Source organism: Dermacentor variabilis, chromosome 2 (genome assembly GCF_050947875.1).
Source record: "Dermacentor variabilis isolate Ectoservices chromosome 2, ASM5094787v1, whole genome shotgun sequence".
Classification (NCBI taxonomy): Eukaryota; Metazoa; Arthropoda; class Arachnida; order Ixodida; family Ixodidae; genus Dermacentor; species Dermacentor variabilis.
The window spans coordinates 204,545,371-204,563,481 of record NC_134569.1 but is presented as its reverse complement, the minus strand read 5'-3'; the positions used below and the strand labels follow the sequence as shown (position 1 = coordinate 204,563,481).

Here is an 18,111-nt window from a genome sequence, read left to right as displayed (position 1 = left end):
ATGTGTTTGTCTCCAGAGAGCATACTTGTTTGACTTTCCAATCAGAGACATTACATAAATATACCATGTTAAGATGACTGCCTGGAGCACGTGAGAATTTTCATCTTCGTGTAACATACTGTATCTTGATTTTGTTGACATTTCGTCAAATGGTACACCCAATATACCCACATACTAGTTTTTTTTGTCCAAATTGCATGCCAATGTATTCTGATTTTTTGGCATTGGCTCCTCTGCACTATGTGAAGTCACGCTGCACTGGCTCTTTCACATCCTCGTGTCCTTGCAGCTGCCTTCTTGCGTTATATAAAGCAGGTGCCTGAAAAATATCGCATGCAAAAGTCAACACAAGGGCATGGTGCAAAACAACATCAAGACAGTCAAGGCCATGGCAATAAAAGAAAGTCTTAGCTCTTAGTCTTCCTAGTGAAATGCATGCAAACTATAAGTTCACTGCGGCCTGCATGTAAGCTTACTAAAAGGCATGAACTTATTTTCATGTATGAGGTGCGCAATGGAGTTCATTTTTGACAGACCCGACTACTGCTGTAGTTTGAAATCTAGCATTTTAGATTCTTGAAGGCATGTAAAAGTTGCAGTTAAACTGCAGTTATTAGTTCATTACACCAACCTATTGTTCTGTGTACGACAGAATAATAACACGGTATTAAAGCAACATTTTATTTTGATATTTTATTTCTCTACTAAAAATATTCAAGCGATAAACACATTTTGATCTACCATGCAATAGCAAAATGCACACATTACGGTTGTAACCCCCAGAGGAAGGCTGATTTAGCTGTTCATATGACATAACTGACATGCCAACTCATATTAGCAACTGCGCAGGCATGTCCAAAACAATAAGCGTACGCAAAGCACCCCTGCAATTGTAATTCCACACAGCAGCCGTTATATTCGATGCCGATGCATAACTAGCTGCTCGACAATGCACCGAGTTGGTAGACGTAAGCATCCTTTCAGTTTCGCACCGTGCTCGAAAACAGCAACCGGAGACAAAACCAGACCTATAATCACACCATTTCAATACATGAGCAAAAACAGTTCAGTGTTAGGTTAGGTTACTGTGAGAGCGATTTAGTGCGCGACGGCGACGAGCGACGGCTTCGAGCGACAAAAGGGGCCGTCGCTTGAACAGATGGCTCAGTTCTGGAAACCTAGAAATCTTCGCTCGTCGCCCGGAAGTGCTATGAGCGACTAGCCAATAGCGCGAAGCCGGAACATCGCTCAAATACTACCGATTGTCGCGCGGAACGAGCAAATGATTCAATTTTTATGCGTGCAAGGATAAGAACCTACTGCAAGGCCTCCGGAAATATTTTATGCTACTTTTTATGGTAAAATACATCAACGTAAATTACTAAAGCACGCGTCACGCGTGATTGCAGCCCTCATGCCGGCAACACCGGGGAGGCGTCGCTCAATATCGCCGCTCACACGGAGTACGACTTGTAGGCGACGAGCGAACGCGACAGCCATCTCCATCGCGTCACTTGTAGCTGCCGCGCGCAAGATCGCTTATATGGGGTTTATACTTTTTTTCAGCATAAAACATAGATTCCTCATGCGTTTTCAGTAAGTTCAAGATAACGCGCCCAACTGACCCCTTGCAGCATGCAGCTGAATGCCTGCGGCAAAGTTTCTAACTAGCACTGGTGCTGCACGTAACTTCAGTGGTCGCAGATTCCCCCTGCGCGAGACACCGTCAAGCGCGCGGTTTATTTATAAAGAAAGCATGCTGCCAGCAAAATGACGGCTTCTGTTATGTGATTCCTTAGTTCAACAGCGTTCCGTACACAGTAGACTGCCAAACTAAATAAATTCAAACACACAAAGCGCACGCTAATCACGCTCCGCATAGGCTCGGAATCACGGGCTGGTGAACGAACCATTTTAAGCGTCCTCTCGCCTGGCGTCTTATTGAACATACCATAGTTCTGGCAGCGTTTGCGATTTTTAAAGCTCTTACGGACAACGGCAAAGTGATAAAATCACATGCAGTTATCGCGACGACTGGGTTTTTTGATCGACATCGAGAGACACAGAGCGTATGCCTAGTCCTTTGTCAATCGCGTCGGCTAAGCGCAGCGACGACTTCCTGGCGATAGCTTGACATATACGGAGAATGTGCACCTAAGTTAGAATTCACTTACCGTGGAGGATTTGTTGTTCTATCCAAGGCATGACGAACGACTGTCGTGTTTTCGTGGCGACGCGAGATGGCTGCTGACACACGATCTCCCTTGGCTGGCCTTCGTTGCTCGCTGGGCGGATCACCTTTCTCCGGTGCTGTGTTGTTCCGCGATCTTGAGCGCGCGCGCGCGCGTAGTGGAGCAACTCCGAGTGAAAAAGTAGAGCGCTCGCTATGCGTTCCTTTGAACTGCGGCGGCCTGTCCTCATAGAAGCAAAACGATGTGTTCTTTGCTCAGCGTGCATGATTGATACATTGGCATGTTCGGGGCCAGCCACCTACACATGAAGCAGATGATTACGCTACGTTTTGTCGTCTATTGCCGCAAGAGTAGGAGGGTCATTCTACTCTCTCTCTCTGAAGGGGAGAGTGAAAAGCACGTTTCACTCTCTCTTTGGTGACAGAGTGATCAATGCATTTCACTCTCCTCGACATTTTGCGAGAGTAAAACGACGCTTTGAAGAGTGAACCGGCCGCTTCACTCCTGCGATACCCTTCCTAGTTTTTAGAGTGTATCCTTTTGCGCCGACCCAGTGGTCAAGTTGTCTACCAGCTTAGGCCACTAGGTGGTGGCGATGCCGTCGTGGTCATTCTGTCGTCGTCATACCAGTTTCGTCATTTGACTCTCATCGTGCCTGCGTCGTAACGCTTTTTACTCCATCCCTGTAGACCAAAATGTCTAATAGCTTGGACCATTAGGTATGTGCTCGTAGTAGCGATGCCGCTGTGGTCATTGTATCGCCGTCATTGCAGCTTCGCCCTCCAACTCTCATCATGATATCGTCGTCACACCATCGTCGTGGTGCCGCCGTGGTGGTTGCAGCTTCGTCAGCTGAATTTCGTCATACCGTCGTCAAACCTTCCACGCCCATCTAGGCCAGTACCTAGTGTCCGTAATTGTGATGTCGTCGTGGTCTTTGGGTCTTCGTTACTCCAGCTTCGTCATCCTAATCTCGTCATGCCATCGTCGCCATACAGTCGACAAGCGTTTCGTTTTTCATGCCGTCACTGTGATGCGGTTGTGGTCGTTTACATGTCCTTATTACAGCTTCCTCATCTTGCTTTCGCCATGCCATCATCATCATAACATCATCGTATGCCGCCGGGGTAGATCTATCGTTGTCACTCTTGCTTCGTTATCTGATTCCTGTGAAGTTCTCGTCATCAGCCTCGTCGTAATATGCTTGATGTTATTCCATTGCCCTCATTGCCATTCCACTTTCGTCATTCCAGCATCGTCATGCATTCATTACCATACCGTCGTGATCACGTATCGGTCCTTCCATCGTCGTCAAACTTCGTCATCAGATTCTCCTTATACCGTCGTCGTTACGCCATCGTTATCACACATTCGTCGTCGTACCGTTGTAATAATGCCGTCCTCTTCATGCCATTGTCCACATACCGTCATGTTATACCGCCTTCGACGTTCCATCGGCGTCATTCCTTCTTTCCATTTTCGTCACTGTGTCCTCGTCACACCGTTATGCTCATGGCCGAGCCTGGCAAGTGAGAAGCATAACATGGCACAATACAGGAGAACAGTGTATGCGCCTATACCCGAACCAACGGAAGTCTCAGCATGACCACTGCACATTTTAAATACACGTGTCTTCAGCAACACGCTGTGTCGCTACACTGCTTGCATGCTAATCCCATTGCCGTCGAAAGTCATTGTGAGATAGATTTCGGAGAATTCTTTTTCAGGGGGATTTTTCCGATTTTTATGTCTGCTCCCTTTATGTGATATGGGCACAGGCGATCAGGTGCTGGCAATGTGCTTGTACTGCTTGTACTGCCAAGTCTGACTGATAAAAAGTTAGGTTAATCTTTGCGCTGTTCAGTGTCTGTACCCTCTCGTCCTTGTCTTTCTTGAGCAGCATATTTTTTTCCTAAGCTTGCGCTGTTGCCTTCGAACTGAAACGTCTATCTTGCTTTATGCTGTCACAATGCATGTACAAAGGAACAAGAAAGTTAATGTACCCCAGATACAGTGGCTAACGCTGCAATGTCAGGTATAGGCTGGCTGTAGTTGAATTTATATACAGTCTACTTCCGTCAATTCAACCCTGACGGGCACGACTAAGAAGAAGCGAATTAGCATTCGCGTCTAATTCAACACGCTGGAGGAAAAACACAAAACACGCCGCTGACTCATTGGGCAGTATCTACTAGATTCTAACACGCCGCCGAATCAAATTCCCGCCAGCTTTCTTTGTATCCAAAGTAGTAAAGTAGAAATGATGTTCAAGCTGTTAGCAAAGTATAAATCTCGTGCGAACCCCAGCTTTTAGCAAAAAAGGAAGTTATTGGCGGCCAGTTTCCTTAAATCAGCTTCGCCACACCGTTATTATTAAGTTAGATTCGCCACAATGTGCTTTGGTTTAATCGTGTCCGCGTGCACCGGCGCAGGCAGTCGCCGGCCCAGCTTTATTTTTAAGCCCATGTTAGAACCGGGTAAATACTTTAATCATTGTGAGATGCGGTTATTGCTTGACAATTTTTTTAAGGCGGGTCGAAAACAGGCGTCTTCGAGGAGAGCTGGTATGTGCTTAGCGCATACACTTCCCCCAAAGCGCCGCTGAAACAGTCGCTGCCACTAAAGGGGTCGCTATCGGGGTCACCATAGGGTTCTCCTATAGGTATCAGATCCGTGCATGTAGGTTTGTCAAATTCGAATTATCTGCTGAAGGCCAACTTTAAGATCGAATAACGAAAGTTTGGGGCCATAGAAATGCATAGGCGCCGGCCGAGCCCTTCCGTCTGGTTAAAATTAACCGAAATATCTAATTATCAAGAGTCAGATTAGCAGAAGCTAATCTAGTGTTTCGCTTGGCGTTCTAGTAACACCTGCAGCTCATTCGCTCTCGTTCAGTTTTGTTTCAATAATGGCAGAAATAGTCCAGCGCGGCATATATTTACTGGTTATTTATACATTTACTGGCATATCTTTACTGATATATCGCGTCCACAAGACGGTAGTTTGAGAATATTGTTACGTAAGAAGACGCAGATGACGTCCTGAATGTAGCCAAGACGTCCTCAATGTACCTCTGATCATACGGCTCTGTTGACGTCTGTACACGGCCCGAAAGCGCCTTCTGTGCGGCAAGTTGGTGACCGTAGGGGTTGCCGAACAGGTTTCGGAGCTTTGGCTCGAGCGAATCCCAACTGGTGAGCTCGTCTTCGTGCGTCCGAAACCAAACTCGAGGTGTGCCACCAAGGTAAAAGACTACGTTGGCGAGCATGATAGTAGGGTCCCACCGGTTATTGCGGCTGACGTGCTCGTACAGGCTGATCCAGTCCTCGACGTCTTCCCCATTTTCGCCCGAGAATACGCCAGGATCACGAGGAGCAGCGAGAGTGATGTAAGTCGTCGAAGTGGGGGGCAGAAGGTGTCGGAGGCGGCTGAGTTGAATTGTCATCGCCGGGAGCCATGAACGAAGGCTCTACGTACCGTCCACTGCGAACCTCCGTGACGAGGTACAGGGAACGTCCACCTCCACCAGATATGTTACGTAATAATACGCAGATGAAAAGCTATATACAAGTATATTTGCAGCGTAATACGCCGCACTTGGCCAAGAGGCAACAGCCCGCGCTAGCCTCTAATCGCCGTCGTCGTCTTCTTACTGCTCGCCTCTTCGTCATTGTAAATACTATTCCGTAGCAATATAATGCATACTATCATGGCCCCCCGCAGATGTTTCCACATGTCGTGGAGTGCTTGGAAATTCGGCTTCTTTTTACTTCAACACCAAAGAAGTTTGTCTCGTTATTGCTTATCTGGTTATTGTTTTTCCTTATCACCGCACGGACGCCGCTGCCGCTAGCGCGGAGGCGAGCGCTATCTGGGAGTGGTGCAAGGAACCCGGTGGTGGAGACGTCGCGCGCGTGCTCCGCCGTGATCGGTTGGCTTATTCAACAACAGGAGAACAGCCACGCAGCATCCACGGCCAAGAAAATCCGGCGAGGTGCGTAAACAAAAGCTTCGCTTTTAATACCGCAGTGCACCCAATTCCACGCGACGTACAGACTTGGCTACATGCCGACCCTATCCCCAAAAACATCCACCCGGCCTGCAATAAAGAGCGTCGGAGGGCAAGGGCTCCCTCATTTGAGCCTATGGCGACACCACGGGCGTCACCTTCGTCGACGCAGTTGAATATCAAGACGGGCACCGCTTCGCGACGGCTACCACAGTAGGCGGTTCGCTCAGACACGCCGCCAGCATCGTAACCCAAAACGCCGAGACGGCCGGGGAAGTGGCTATCGCTGTGACCACCCTCGATCCGGACTGCTACACCATCGTGAGCGATTCCCTCACGGCAATCAGCAATTACATCAAAGGTCGTATTTCACATCAAGCACTACGCATCCTACACCAAGCCCCTCACTCACCCGTAAGCCAAATCATACATGTCTGGCGGAACGCGATCGACTCACCAGGTACAACGACCTTACGAAATCATTCAATCTCGAAAGGAGAACCTTCCTCATCGCAAGGTAAACAGAACACAGGCAACTACTCTTCGCCTGTTACAAACACGTACCCCTCACTAACTTGGCCTGGCGCTCTTTGGTCATACTTGGCCGTTGCGCCACAACACATTATATTCATCGTCATCAACCCTCACTAACAGGTTACCACAGGATCTACCCAGACATCTACCCTAGTAACACTTGGAAGACTTGCAAGACTCAGGCACATTCGCTTTCCTACGTGCTATGGGAATGTAAACACCAATATCCGATAATTAATATTGTGACCATCTCATCGAGATTGCAGCCGCCCTGCGCGGCTTTCATCTCGACGATGAACTCCGGGCTACCGAACAAGCCCGCGAGGCGGAGAAGAGGCAAGACATCAACGTCCCGGCGTGGGAGGCCTAGGCCCAGCCAACTAAACTGCTGGTTTCAATAAAGGTGTCTTCCTCCTGCTCATTTGATGTGCAGCCGCGCCTGAGTGAATATTAAGCCTTGTCCATGTTGCGCAAGGGCCTCTAAAACATAATTCACCACTACGTGGTTCGTCAAGTCGTTCTGCTTTGTCAACGTACCTAAAACATTTAAAACCGGGCCACTCGTAAAAACTCGCTCCAAATCCCTATGAATTTGGGAAAGGAATTCCCTGTTTGAATCAGTGAGATCCTGTATCGACAGGCTTGGGGTTGTTGACTTCCAAGATTCCGTATAGTTATGCATGTGGATCATTTTTTTTAATCTTGGTGAAATCTTATATTGCCTCTAGCTTTGCGTCGAATTAAGGTGAGGTCCTATTGCAAAAATCGCAGATATGTATTCGATACTGTGTTGCTCCTTCCTAAAGTTTCTGTGCACTGATATAAATGATAACACTCCTGTAGGCTTAAACAGAATTGCCGAAAACAATTTTTTGTTCTTTTTCTCATTTTATCGACATGTTCTAACTGCTGTATACAAAGAACTGCGAATTTCTAGTGTGCTAAAGAGTTGCTAAAATCCCAACGCGAAACAAACACAACCAGAACACAAAGAAACTAACCGTACTGGTTCTTATAAATCAACGAGAACGGCTGTGTAAAATACTGGTGCTAACAGCTCAAAACGTAGGCGCGACACGAGAAGACGACACCAAAAGCGCTGACTTTCAACAACCTTGTTTAAAGTCAACGCTTGTGGTGTCGTCTTCGCGTCTCGTTTAACCAAGATGGAAAACCAACAAGCCTAAGCTGCTGTTCTAGTGTATAAAATAAGAACGCGCTGAAACTTATACGATACAACAATGAAATTCTAGCTTTCAACGGAGGCAGAATATTACGAAAATGAAAGAAACTTCGGCAACTGCGGAGATTGTTTAGTGGCTTTGGCGTTGCGCTGCTATGGGTCATGGGATAAAATCCCGGCCACGGCGGCTGCATCTTCATGAAGAGGAATGCAAAGAAGAAAAAAACCGGCCGTCTACCGCGCATTGCGCGCTCGTTAAAGAATTCCAGGCGGTCAAATTTACTCCGGAGTCACCGCCGCGCCTCATATTCAGATTGGGGTTTTGGCGCGTAAAACCCAAGAATTATTTATATTTTTTTATTCAGCTCCACGACTGAATGTGCCCCGCGCATAGCCTTTGAACAATTTTTCTGCAAGCCGTTGCGCCGGAGTTACCCACAGCAATGCAACGCCTCCCTTAGGCGGATCTTCCTTGTATCGCCTGCAACTTGTACAGCCCGGAACTGCGTTTCTACGGCATTGTGCAACACCTACCATGATTCCATCGGGGCGATCGCACAGTCGGCACATTTACGCTGACCTAAACGCCTTCCGTTCAGAAAGGATGTGGCGCATGATAAGCTGACGCGTCACTCGTGAAGCCTTTGTCGGGTGCGAAAAGTTCGACACATCATGAATGTAGGAAAAGTAGGGGAAGCACCAAGGAAGAAGATAAACGCTCTTTATAACCATCATCCGCCGCCGTGGGATGTCATTCGAAGAGACATACATGGAGGCCGCAATGTCGCATGCGAGTTTTCTGCTTGCCCTGCTCCTTTTCTCTCCGTTAACAGGTGAGATTCGCCGCTGACAATCATAAAGTGGTTGAAAATGTACCTAGGCAGCCACGCTCTCTTTCGAGCGCCCGCCAGTCCATTAAAGTAATGTATCAAGTTGCAACGCATGCTCGGACTTGGCGAAAATCGATGCAACAACCTTTAAGATGGTAGGAAATGTATTCGCGTTATTCTTAACAGTTTCAAAAAAAGATCTACCTCTAGAAGTTCCGCGTCATATTAACTGCAACGCCGATGCATGTTCAGTCGGTGTATGATCCATTCCGATGCGGCGAAAATAATGCGGAAGCTAGTAAATAATGCAGAATGTATGCATTCTTCAGTAGGATTAGTGGCATTCCCGCCGTATTGGGCTAGAGCATGTACTAACCGAATCTTGAGTTTGTTCGATACGCAATTCATGTGCTTGAACGCTATGACAGTAACATGTAATTAATGGTTAAAATTTTCAAAGCGTCCCATTTACTAATCGCTAAACGACACGGGCGGCGTGGAACTCTAGAAACCGTCGTGGCAGCGAGGAATTGAGGTGGCCTGGAACAGCTGTAAAGCCTCCTGCGGCTAAAGAGGGAATCAAGAACCCGAACGAAGGGCAAAACTGTGCACGTGTGACTTTTTAGACCGTCACAGTTTGCCTTACTTCATTAGCTTGATTTCCTACTAATGTTAGAAGTTTCGATTAGCCAGAATGACGCAGCCAAATGTTTGTTTTTCGATGTTTGTGGCACTGTTGCGATGTTCAAGAGGGCCGTCGTTGAGAGTCCCGCATATTTTATTCATGAGGTACGTGTGAAGTAATTCTTTTATAAGCGCCCAACAACACTGTGATACATAAGACGCAAAACGCAACTGCAAAAAAAAGGACGAATTATAAACACTGTATCTTTAAACATAAGCTTCTCAGTTTCCGTTCCTGCGAACATCCGCGGAATACGGATCCCATTCTGCTCAGTGTCGATCTTCGTTAGAACTCGTAATTAAGCGCTTCATAAGAAAAAAAAATGATCACTGACACTTAAGATGGATTAACTGTGGGAATACGAAAGCATTGTACCGTTTGTTGACCTCGGAATGCCATGAACGCGCTCATGTTATACACTCATGACGTGGCGCCACCTCCTTCCCATTGGCTGCGTCGTCACGTGCCCAGTGACGCAGCCACGAGGCCGCACCTTTTCTCAACCAAATGGCTGCGGCGTTATATGTACATTGACCCCCGCACTAGGCACAGATTTCGTCAGCCGAAACCGTGGAGCCATCAAGCGGGCTCAACCGTCTTGCACTGAGGAGCCTGAGGCTCGATTCCCACCTAGACCGAAGTTGGCCAAATTTTCTTTTCAAGGTCATCAATTTACTTTGTTCACAGGAACCTCGCTGAGAAATATGACGTCAATTCGAGGATTCTTTTGACGTGTTTTTACTCTGTGCGCCGTGGGCCATTTTTGTTACCACCTTTTCGTCACGCCGACTATGACGAGGGATTTCGCCTAATCGGCTATGTAATGCTCTCACATTAACAATCCGCATATGCTAATATCTGGATGCTTTGAACACGTACCTAATATATGCGCTTGTCGACGCTTTGACCTCACGAATAAAAAATAATGACTACTTAAGACCACTGCACTAAATACTAAACACATTACGACCAAATCTTTCTTAAGAGGAAGCTTTGATCGGTGCTCCTTTCTAAATACACGTAAAAGGAGAATTCGCCTTGCTCGGCAACCACTGCACCAAACTTGGCGACGTTTGTCGCATTTGAAAGAAAAACTTAAAATATAGTGGCTGTTCGTTTCGAATTTTTTATTTAGATTGTCAATTTTTTACTAAACATTGGCAAATAATCGAACATCTTCAGAAAACGAAACTATCAAGTTTACAACTGCGATAATAGCAGCAATAATCGTCATCTACTTTGCTTGCATTTCCTTTCTTGAAAACGCCGCGCCCGCTACTTTCCTGTCGGGGATGCTATACGCCATGCTGATAACGCGCATGCCGTTCGTTACTGGAAGTACCGGGCTCACCGCGTTAAAGAAAGGAAATGCGGACAAGACAGATGACGATTATGAAAAGGGTGTAAATTTGCTTAACAGTAAATATAGTCGCTCCTTATTTAAACCACTGGCATTACACTCTAAAAACAGTTGGGGGTGTATATTTTCCACACAACAATAATCTTCATATCTGTCTTGCTTGCGTTTCCTTTCTCGAAAACGCTGCGCTCATTGCTTTCCTGTCGAGAATGCTCTGTCATGCTGACAACGCGCATGCCGTTCGTGACTTAGAAGTACCGGGCTCGCAGCGTTAAAGAACGGAAATGCGGGCAAGATGGATGACGATTATTGTTGTGTGGCAAATATACACCCCAAAGGATGCAACTGTTTTTAGAGCGCACATGGGAGGATCAAATGGCGTCACCGACATAAAGCCACTATGTACTGCTCGCACCACAATAATTCTCGCTTCTTCCCTCGCCTCCATAGCGGCGTCGTTATTCTTGTCGTAACTTGCGCGTTAGCGAGCTCAACGCTATTTCTTCCCTACTTCCGTTAGATTAGGTTAGCGCTAACTATCCGTGGTTGTCCCGGCGAATGACGTAGTAACAACGCTCACCTCCTTTAATCGAGGCATGTTTGAAACCTGAGAGCAGGAACCGCTGTGGAGAGGGGCGAGGGGCGGCGCCCGGTGTCCCATAATTGCACCAATGAGCGTGCGACTACGTACGCGCTAGTTGCGCGGCAGCTACGTCTCTAGCGCGTGAAGGAGGCTGAGCTTCGTACTTGCGCATGATGTGGCCTTCGGGTTCAGCGGTTCTAGGGCCGGCACATTATAATATGGTCACGTGACTCACATAGATGAACCGTTACTATATGAATAATACAGCGTGGCTATTTTCGAATTACCAAGTTGGCTAATCGCTTAAACACTCATCTCAAAATTGAAACATTGACTTTCATTTTAAATTTCATTATTGACAACTGCATGTCTCTTCATGATTTTTCAGTATTATGACACATAGTTAGGTCTATCTTAAGGTTGTTGCATTATTTTCCCATATTGGTATACGAAAAATGATTTTTTAAGATGAACTGAAGAATGACCATGTCTGACTTTGTTGAAACCTTCCTATATAATGCTTCGCATTAAAGATACCGTGCTGTTCTCTATAAATAATTATGTTTACGGTGAACTCTCTTTGTAGATGGTGCAGCAAAGCCAGACGCATGTCAAGAGGACGCCATCATGGATTGTCTGGGGGAGCGGTTTGCAGGGATTGAAAAATCAAAGGCACCAACAAATTTCGATAACATTTACAAGGCCATGTGCACGTAAGTCTACTTTTAGATAAGGGGTTATCGAACCGGGAAAATCTTGACTTGTTTAGTATTGGTCAATTGTATTCCAAGGTACGCACAATATGTATGGCTTCATAGCCAAAGGCCGAGAAGGGTGATCGTTTAGTAAGAAATATAGTTGAGAAACTATCAACACAGTACAGAGCGAAGACAGAAAATGTGATCAAATACGACGAGATAGAAAAACAAATGCTACAGTACGAGCAACAAAGAAGAAAGAATACGCTTGCAGACTTTAGAATGAAGCTCTCCAGTCGACCAAATTAGAAAAATTAATAGCAAGAAACAGGAATTGACGATAAGCACAGTCAACAATGTCAAAAATGATTACGCACGTATGAACAAAATGATTTTAATATAAAGATATCCACAAATGCAGCAGGTAGAACGTATCAGCGCAACATAATACTTTCTGAGTTTTCTTACTTTTCCGGGCAAATCCATATTCTAACGAACCTTCAGTCCCACACTGGTTGAAGCGCCATTCTTGCCACTGCCGTACACAGGAGCTTCAGAGTTCCCCTGTAACAATTTTTCGGGGAACTGCGATTTCAACAACGTGTGAGGGTACCGTACATTAAACAAGATTTGCGAGAAACTGCGCGGTATCAGGGGATTTCAGTTTTATCTACTGCCGCAGTAGAAGAGTCCAAGGACCGAATAGCTTCAGTGAATTCTATCCACCCACCATCTTCTTTTTATCGGCGCGGATTTAATTTCTGTGAGAAACTTAGTTTGTTTTGCACATTGTAAATTGTTTCGTTTATTCGCGCAGGGTCCATTTCCGTCCAAAGCGTATCCACGCGTGGAAGCGAAGGCTTTGTTTCTTGCCGTTAAGTATGCTGTTTTGACTGTTCGAACATATCCAGAAACAAGACGAGCATGCATGTTCATCAAGATATTAATGACCTACTTGTTTTATGAGGAATTTACCTTACCAGACGGTATTCCGTCGAACCCTAGAGATTGCGAACAAGGGATCCACACAGATCCCGAAACTACATTTTGTTGTGACTTTCCTCAGTGATCTGCTTGCTTTCTAGTGAATTTACCTGACCAGACAATATTTCGTCGAACCCCCGAATATAACATATTTTCTGTAGAAAAATACGTTTTCAATCAATGGTACACATAATCCGTAATTATGGTACCAATCGAAGACTTCGCCAGCGTAAATATGCGTCAGTGACGTGGCAAGGTTTTTAATCCCGGCCACGGCAGCCGCATTTCGAAGGGGGCAAAAACACACGTGTGCTTAGATTTAGGTGCATGTTAAAGAACCCCAGGTGGTCAAAATCTCCGGTCTCTCACTTCGGCGTGCCTCATAACCAGATCGTAGTGTTGGCACATAAGCACCAATAATTTTTTTCTGCTTTTAATACTAGTAACAACAACAACAATGGTGAGGATAATGACGGTGGTGGTGATAACATTTATTTCTTTTAGTACAGGTGATGAAAAATGCGAGCCTGGAAACCGAAATACGATTGACGTGGGCCTAAGCCCTTTCACAGCAGGAAATCGAAGAGTATATCACATATTTTACAGTCATACCAAAAAGGACCAAAGGAACTTCTTAACGATAACCGTAGCAAAACCAAAGGAAGTCCTTCATTCTACATCACAGTATACACAATACACTCACGCTTACAATAAAAAAACATATCCAAAGCACTTATGCAAGACCTCAGCAACAACTAAAACAAAGAAAATGTAGAAGAGGCACAACGCTTGGAGTTCCAACATAACATCGCGAGAAAATTGAACATTGTAGCATACCTGCATATATGAAGAGTCCTTAGAAGGGAACGCGAATGTTCTTTCTCACTTTCCATGCGCGAAGGCTCTGTAGCTGACGTAGCTACAGAGCCTTCGTAGCTGAGTAGCAAGTAGCTGACGCTGAGATTTGTTAACTACGTACGATATTCTCCTGTCCTATGGACGTCCTTTAACACGCACTCTTTACGCCAGGTGGCTGCGGACAGATAGGCTTACGTTCGGTAGGCTGTGAGGATGTATTGTCGCCCTGAAGGGACGACGCCTCTTCCTTGAGGTACGCTGTAAGGAAACAACCGTGTAGTTAGTTCAGTAACCGTCTACAGTAAATGAAGATATTTTCGCCTTGTTCTTCGCCTGTCGCATAATCATGGGCTTGTACTACGAGCCGCGCTGCCGACAAAAAGTAGTAGTCCCGCGTAAGGCTTGGCCTTCGAGACTGTGACGGCGCACGCATCTCAAATGCTATGTTGGGTGTGACCGTTTCCTTTCAGCTGCTACGCGTAGAACCGATTTTCACTCGCGGGCTCGACAGGCAACGCAAAGGCGTTACGCGTGACACGGTTCTTAAGCAATGGTCATAGTGGCTGTACTTTGTTTGCTTGATCACAGAGCCACTTGCAACATTAGCGATCCTGGGACGACTACCACCTTTGTATCTCTCCGAGAGGCAAGTGATGTGCACAAATATTGATAGAATGGAGAATCGTCCACTATCAGAACAGATATCGTCTAACAGATATAGTATGCCACGACAGATTTTTAGTTGTTGTGAGCACGTTTTTTTTTTATTTCGATCTTTATTTTATAAAGGGATCGCGAGAAAATCACGAGGGGCAACGCACTTACCGCCTGCCCCTTAGGGATACCCAGTAGAGGGGGGGGGAGGGGTCAAAGTGTGCCATTCGCTCTCCCACTTCTGAAAGGGGGCACTTTCGGCTGCGCTCTGGAAAGTCCAACAAAACTACAGCTGAGGCTAAACTTTCTTTCTTCATAGAGTGTCCATAGAAGTATCGCTTTTCTTTACTACGTATCCCCTCTTGGGTAGCGAGGACTGTCTTTTGTGCCTCCTCAGCGCGTGCTGTAACGGATGACGTATGGGATTCCCGATACACGCTTGGCTCTGGGTAGGTCTCACCTTTGCGAATGTCAGCTTGCACTACTGGCAACATGCCCAGCTTTTAGAGCACAGCTCTCAGATGCCCGTTCCTGTGGCGAGCGTCGGCTTCCATCGTAACCGAGCGAACGAGCGTAGCGAAAGATGAGAGAGCGAACGCGGAACGCAGCGGGTGCCGAAAAACGGCTATAGCGAAGAAAGCACGAGGAGGATAGCGGAGGAGGAGGGTATGGCGAAAGCGTGAGAGAAAAACGTATTGCCGCGCAAGACGGGCTCAGCGGCGATGACAGGTACGAGATGGCGCCAGAGTAGCGCGCGTCGTCTGTTCGCCGATCGCGCCACCGATACCACATATGGAAAGAAAGCACTGCATGAGCGGAAGTCCGTCTGCGGCGGCTGCTGTGAATCACGACCATGCGTCACCTACGCGCTGCCTCTCGCGATCTCCCGATTAGCGAGGCAGTCGCGTCATACTTCACTCCGTTTGCAACGTGCCGCACAAGACAGATTGCCCGCGCCAGCCAATATGCTGCGAAATGAAGGCACGTATATAGCTAGACTCAAATTTCGCATTAGGGAGTATCGTAATTGTCGGTGAATTTTTGGGGGGAAGGCTGCATTCGTATTTGAAAAGTCAGCTAGCTATATTGACCCTGTGGGTGAGGGATAAAGTATTATGATCAGCTGCGCCCAACGAGTTATGTGCCTTACGGTTAGAAGTCGATGGATTATCAAATGCTGGAACTATTGAATCTCCGTCCACAGATAGCCTACATGACGTTGCAGTCCCAGTATCTTATCACCGTCAAAATTCTAATCAAACCTCTTACACGTATAACTGTCGAATTTCACTGTGTGATCACGACTTATGGTACATACGTTCGTGAAAATTACCTTGGTCGAACATGCAGAGCCATTTAAATACAATTAGAACATTGACTTAATTTTCTTCTAAATAATGTGTCGCTACTGATTTGTGGATTTCATTTTCAGGCTGCTTCTACATAAAGACTACACTATTACTTTTTTCCCGGTAACAGCGAAAGCAGGAGGTATTTCATATTCTGAACAAATAAGGACCACTTTTTGGTGACGTGTACCGAAAAGTTGAACTTTGTAGGTTGCTTATCTGCTCTGAAAACAGTTACTGAATACTCGCCTTCTTGTAATTTTATGAGTTATACACGGCATTTAATTCTTTTCTCCTGGTATCCTCGGTAAGCTATGTGGAGCATGGTGGTTATGTTTATGCAAAGTACGAAGCGATATTCCGAGTTACAAGTGATAAATGTTTATTGTGTGTAGGTTTAATACAGTCTTTGTAGAAAGTTCCTCGTCGAATCATTCTAGGGTGCCATACTACCCCTAACCGACATGTTTCCCGGATTCCTAAAACTGCAGCAGGAGATACGGATGTGAAATTACGTGAAATGCGAGAATTTTAAGCGCAATGGGTTGCGAAACTGTCACTTTCCTGCTTTAAATGCGGGTGTCGCAGTAATTACTAAACCCTCGTTTTCCATGTGTGTTCGTGCATACTACGAGACTCGCAGTTTGTTTCTCCGGTGCCCTTGATGAGGCAAACAAGGTGCCGTGTTTATATCTGTGGGAAATTAGGAGCAGGCTATGGATAATGTTTAGGCAACGTTCCATATTGGTGGGTTAAATTCTCTTTTTCCTGTAAAATACGTATGTCAGTGGTCCATAGTCTTATTGGCTTGTTTTGCGAGTAGTGTAAAACTTAGGTGGCTGCGCTGGCATGACAACTACGACTAAGCTCAAATTTTGGAAATATAGGGGAATACAGCTTAAGCTGTCCAATTAAAAATTTGCAAGGACGTATTAGAAAGTGTCATCCCAATGTCTCAAGAGAACTTTGCATTTCTGATATTTTATGCTTTGAAGAAATAGGAAGCATTTTAAGTACATTGTGTCGGGTGATTTTAACGTATTTGACATCTTTAGAAGCATTACAAATAAATATTGAAAACTAATTTCCTAAATTTTCGTGTGCGTGATATATTAGGTTCGCCCGGACCACTCGCTCTACTAAAGGAGGCAGCTTCTTTATGTTTGGTAACTGTAAGGACAAGGTAATGGGTGATGTTTAGGTGAAGTTCAATATATATGGTAATTAGGGCTTTCGCAATAAATTACGTATGCAGGCACTCTAGAGAGTTATAAGCGTGTCTAACGAGCGGGGCAGAATTTAGCCCGCTGCCTTTACAGAACTTCTTATTCAAGTGTTAGAGCGTGCGATATGACCGCTATCAGCTATGGCTCTCAGCGTCCCGGCTTAGTTGAAGGTTACAACAGGTCTATATTTCGTGGAAAAGAGAGGGCAGTCAGAGTAAGTGCAATGTGCGACATTTTTACGTTCCTGGTCCAGTTGAAAGCGTTGTAAATAATTACTGAGTCACGGACGCCTCCTCCCTCATAATTAGGATCGGGAGCGTCATAAGACGTTCTTAGTTGGTTTCAGCGATGTTCTCAATAATCTTAACAAGATACCTTGTTTATATTTGGCGAAAATAAAGGGACAGTTCTAGGCAACATATACGCAAACATCAAAGGCAGGGGACTAATTATGACATCTGCAGTAATTCACGCATGCAAGCGATCCAGAGTTTTCTGAACGTGCTTTACCAAAAAAGCAGAATTTATCCCTCCGCCCTGGGAGCGCTGGGAACTCAATGAACATCAAATCTAGCTGAAATTACGATGGGGGGTCGCAGGAAGGGAAGGCAGCATAGTAAATGTCATGACGAAGTAACATCTGCATTGTTGAATTACTGGTTTTTATAAAAATTCCCTACAAGAAAGGCTTCAATGCATTAAATGGGGGCAAGGTTCCAAACGCAACAATCAAATACGGGCAACTTCTTTAAAGTACGCGATATAATTACAGGAAACTGAAACATTTATTGCAACTGTTCGAAAGAAACGGCTTCACTGGAAATTGGGTTGTAATTCTCCAAGATCGCAAACATCTGCTGTCTTTATTTCTTGTGTTGCAAGTCATTTCTGCTGATTATTATGCACTTTGTTGTGCATAACCTCGACAATACTATTAGCTAAAATCGCGCTATGTTGTAGACTTAT

At 45.7% G+C, this 18,111-nt stretch overlaps 1 protein-coding gene across 1 annotated transcript in view; it reads left to right on the top strand.

Annotated features, from left to right (window-relative positions):
• The first annotated feature begins 8,501 nt into the window (after positions 1 to 8,501).
• The window catches only part of LOC142573054 (uncharacterized), a 32,320-nt gene continuing 22,710 nt past the window's right edge, over positions 8,502 to 18,111 (top strand). Inside the window, exons 1-2 of the mRNA XM_075682556.1 lie at positions 8,502 to 8,751; positions 11,963 to 12,089. Of these exons, the coding sequence (XP_075538671.1) occupies positions 8,667 to 8,751; positions 11,963 to 12,089 (212 nt within the window). The 5' untranslated portion in view covers positions 8,502 to 8,666. The remainder of the gene's footprint in view (positions 8,752 to 11,962; positions 12,090 to 18,111) is intronic.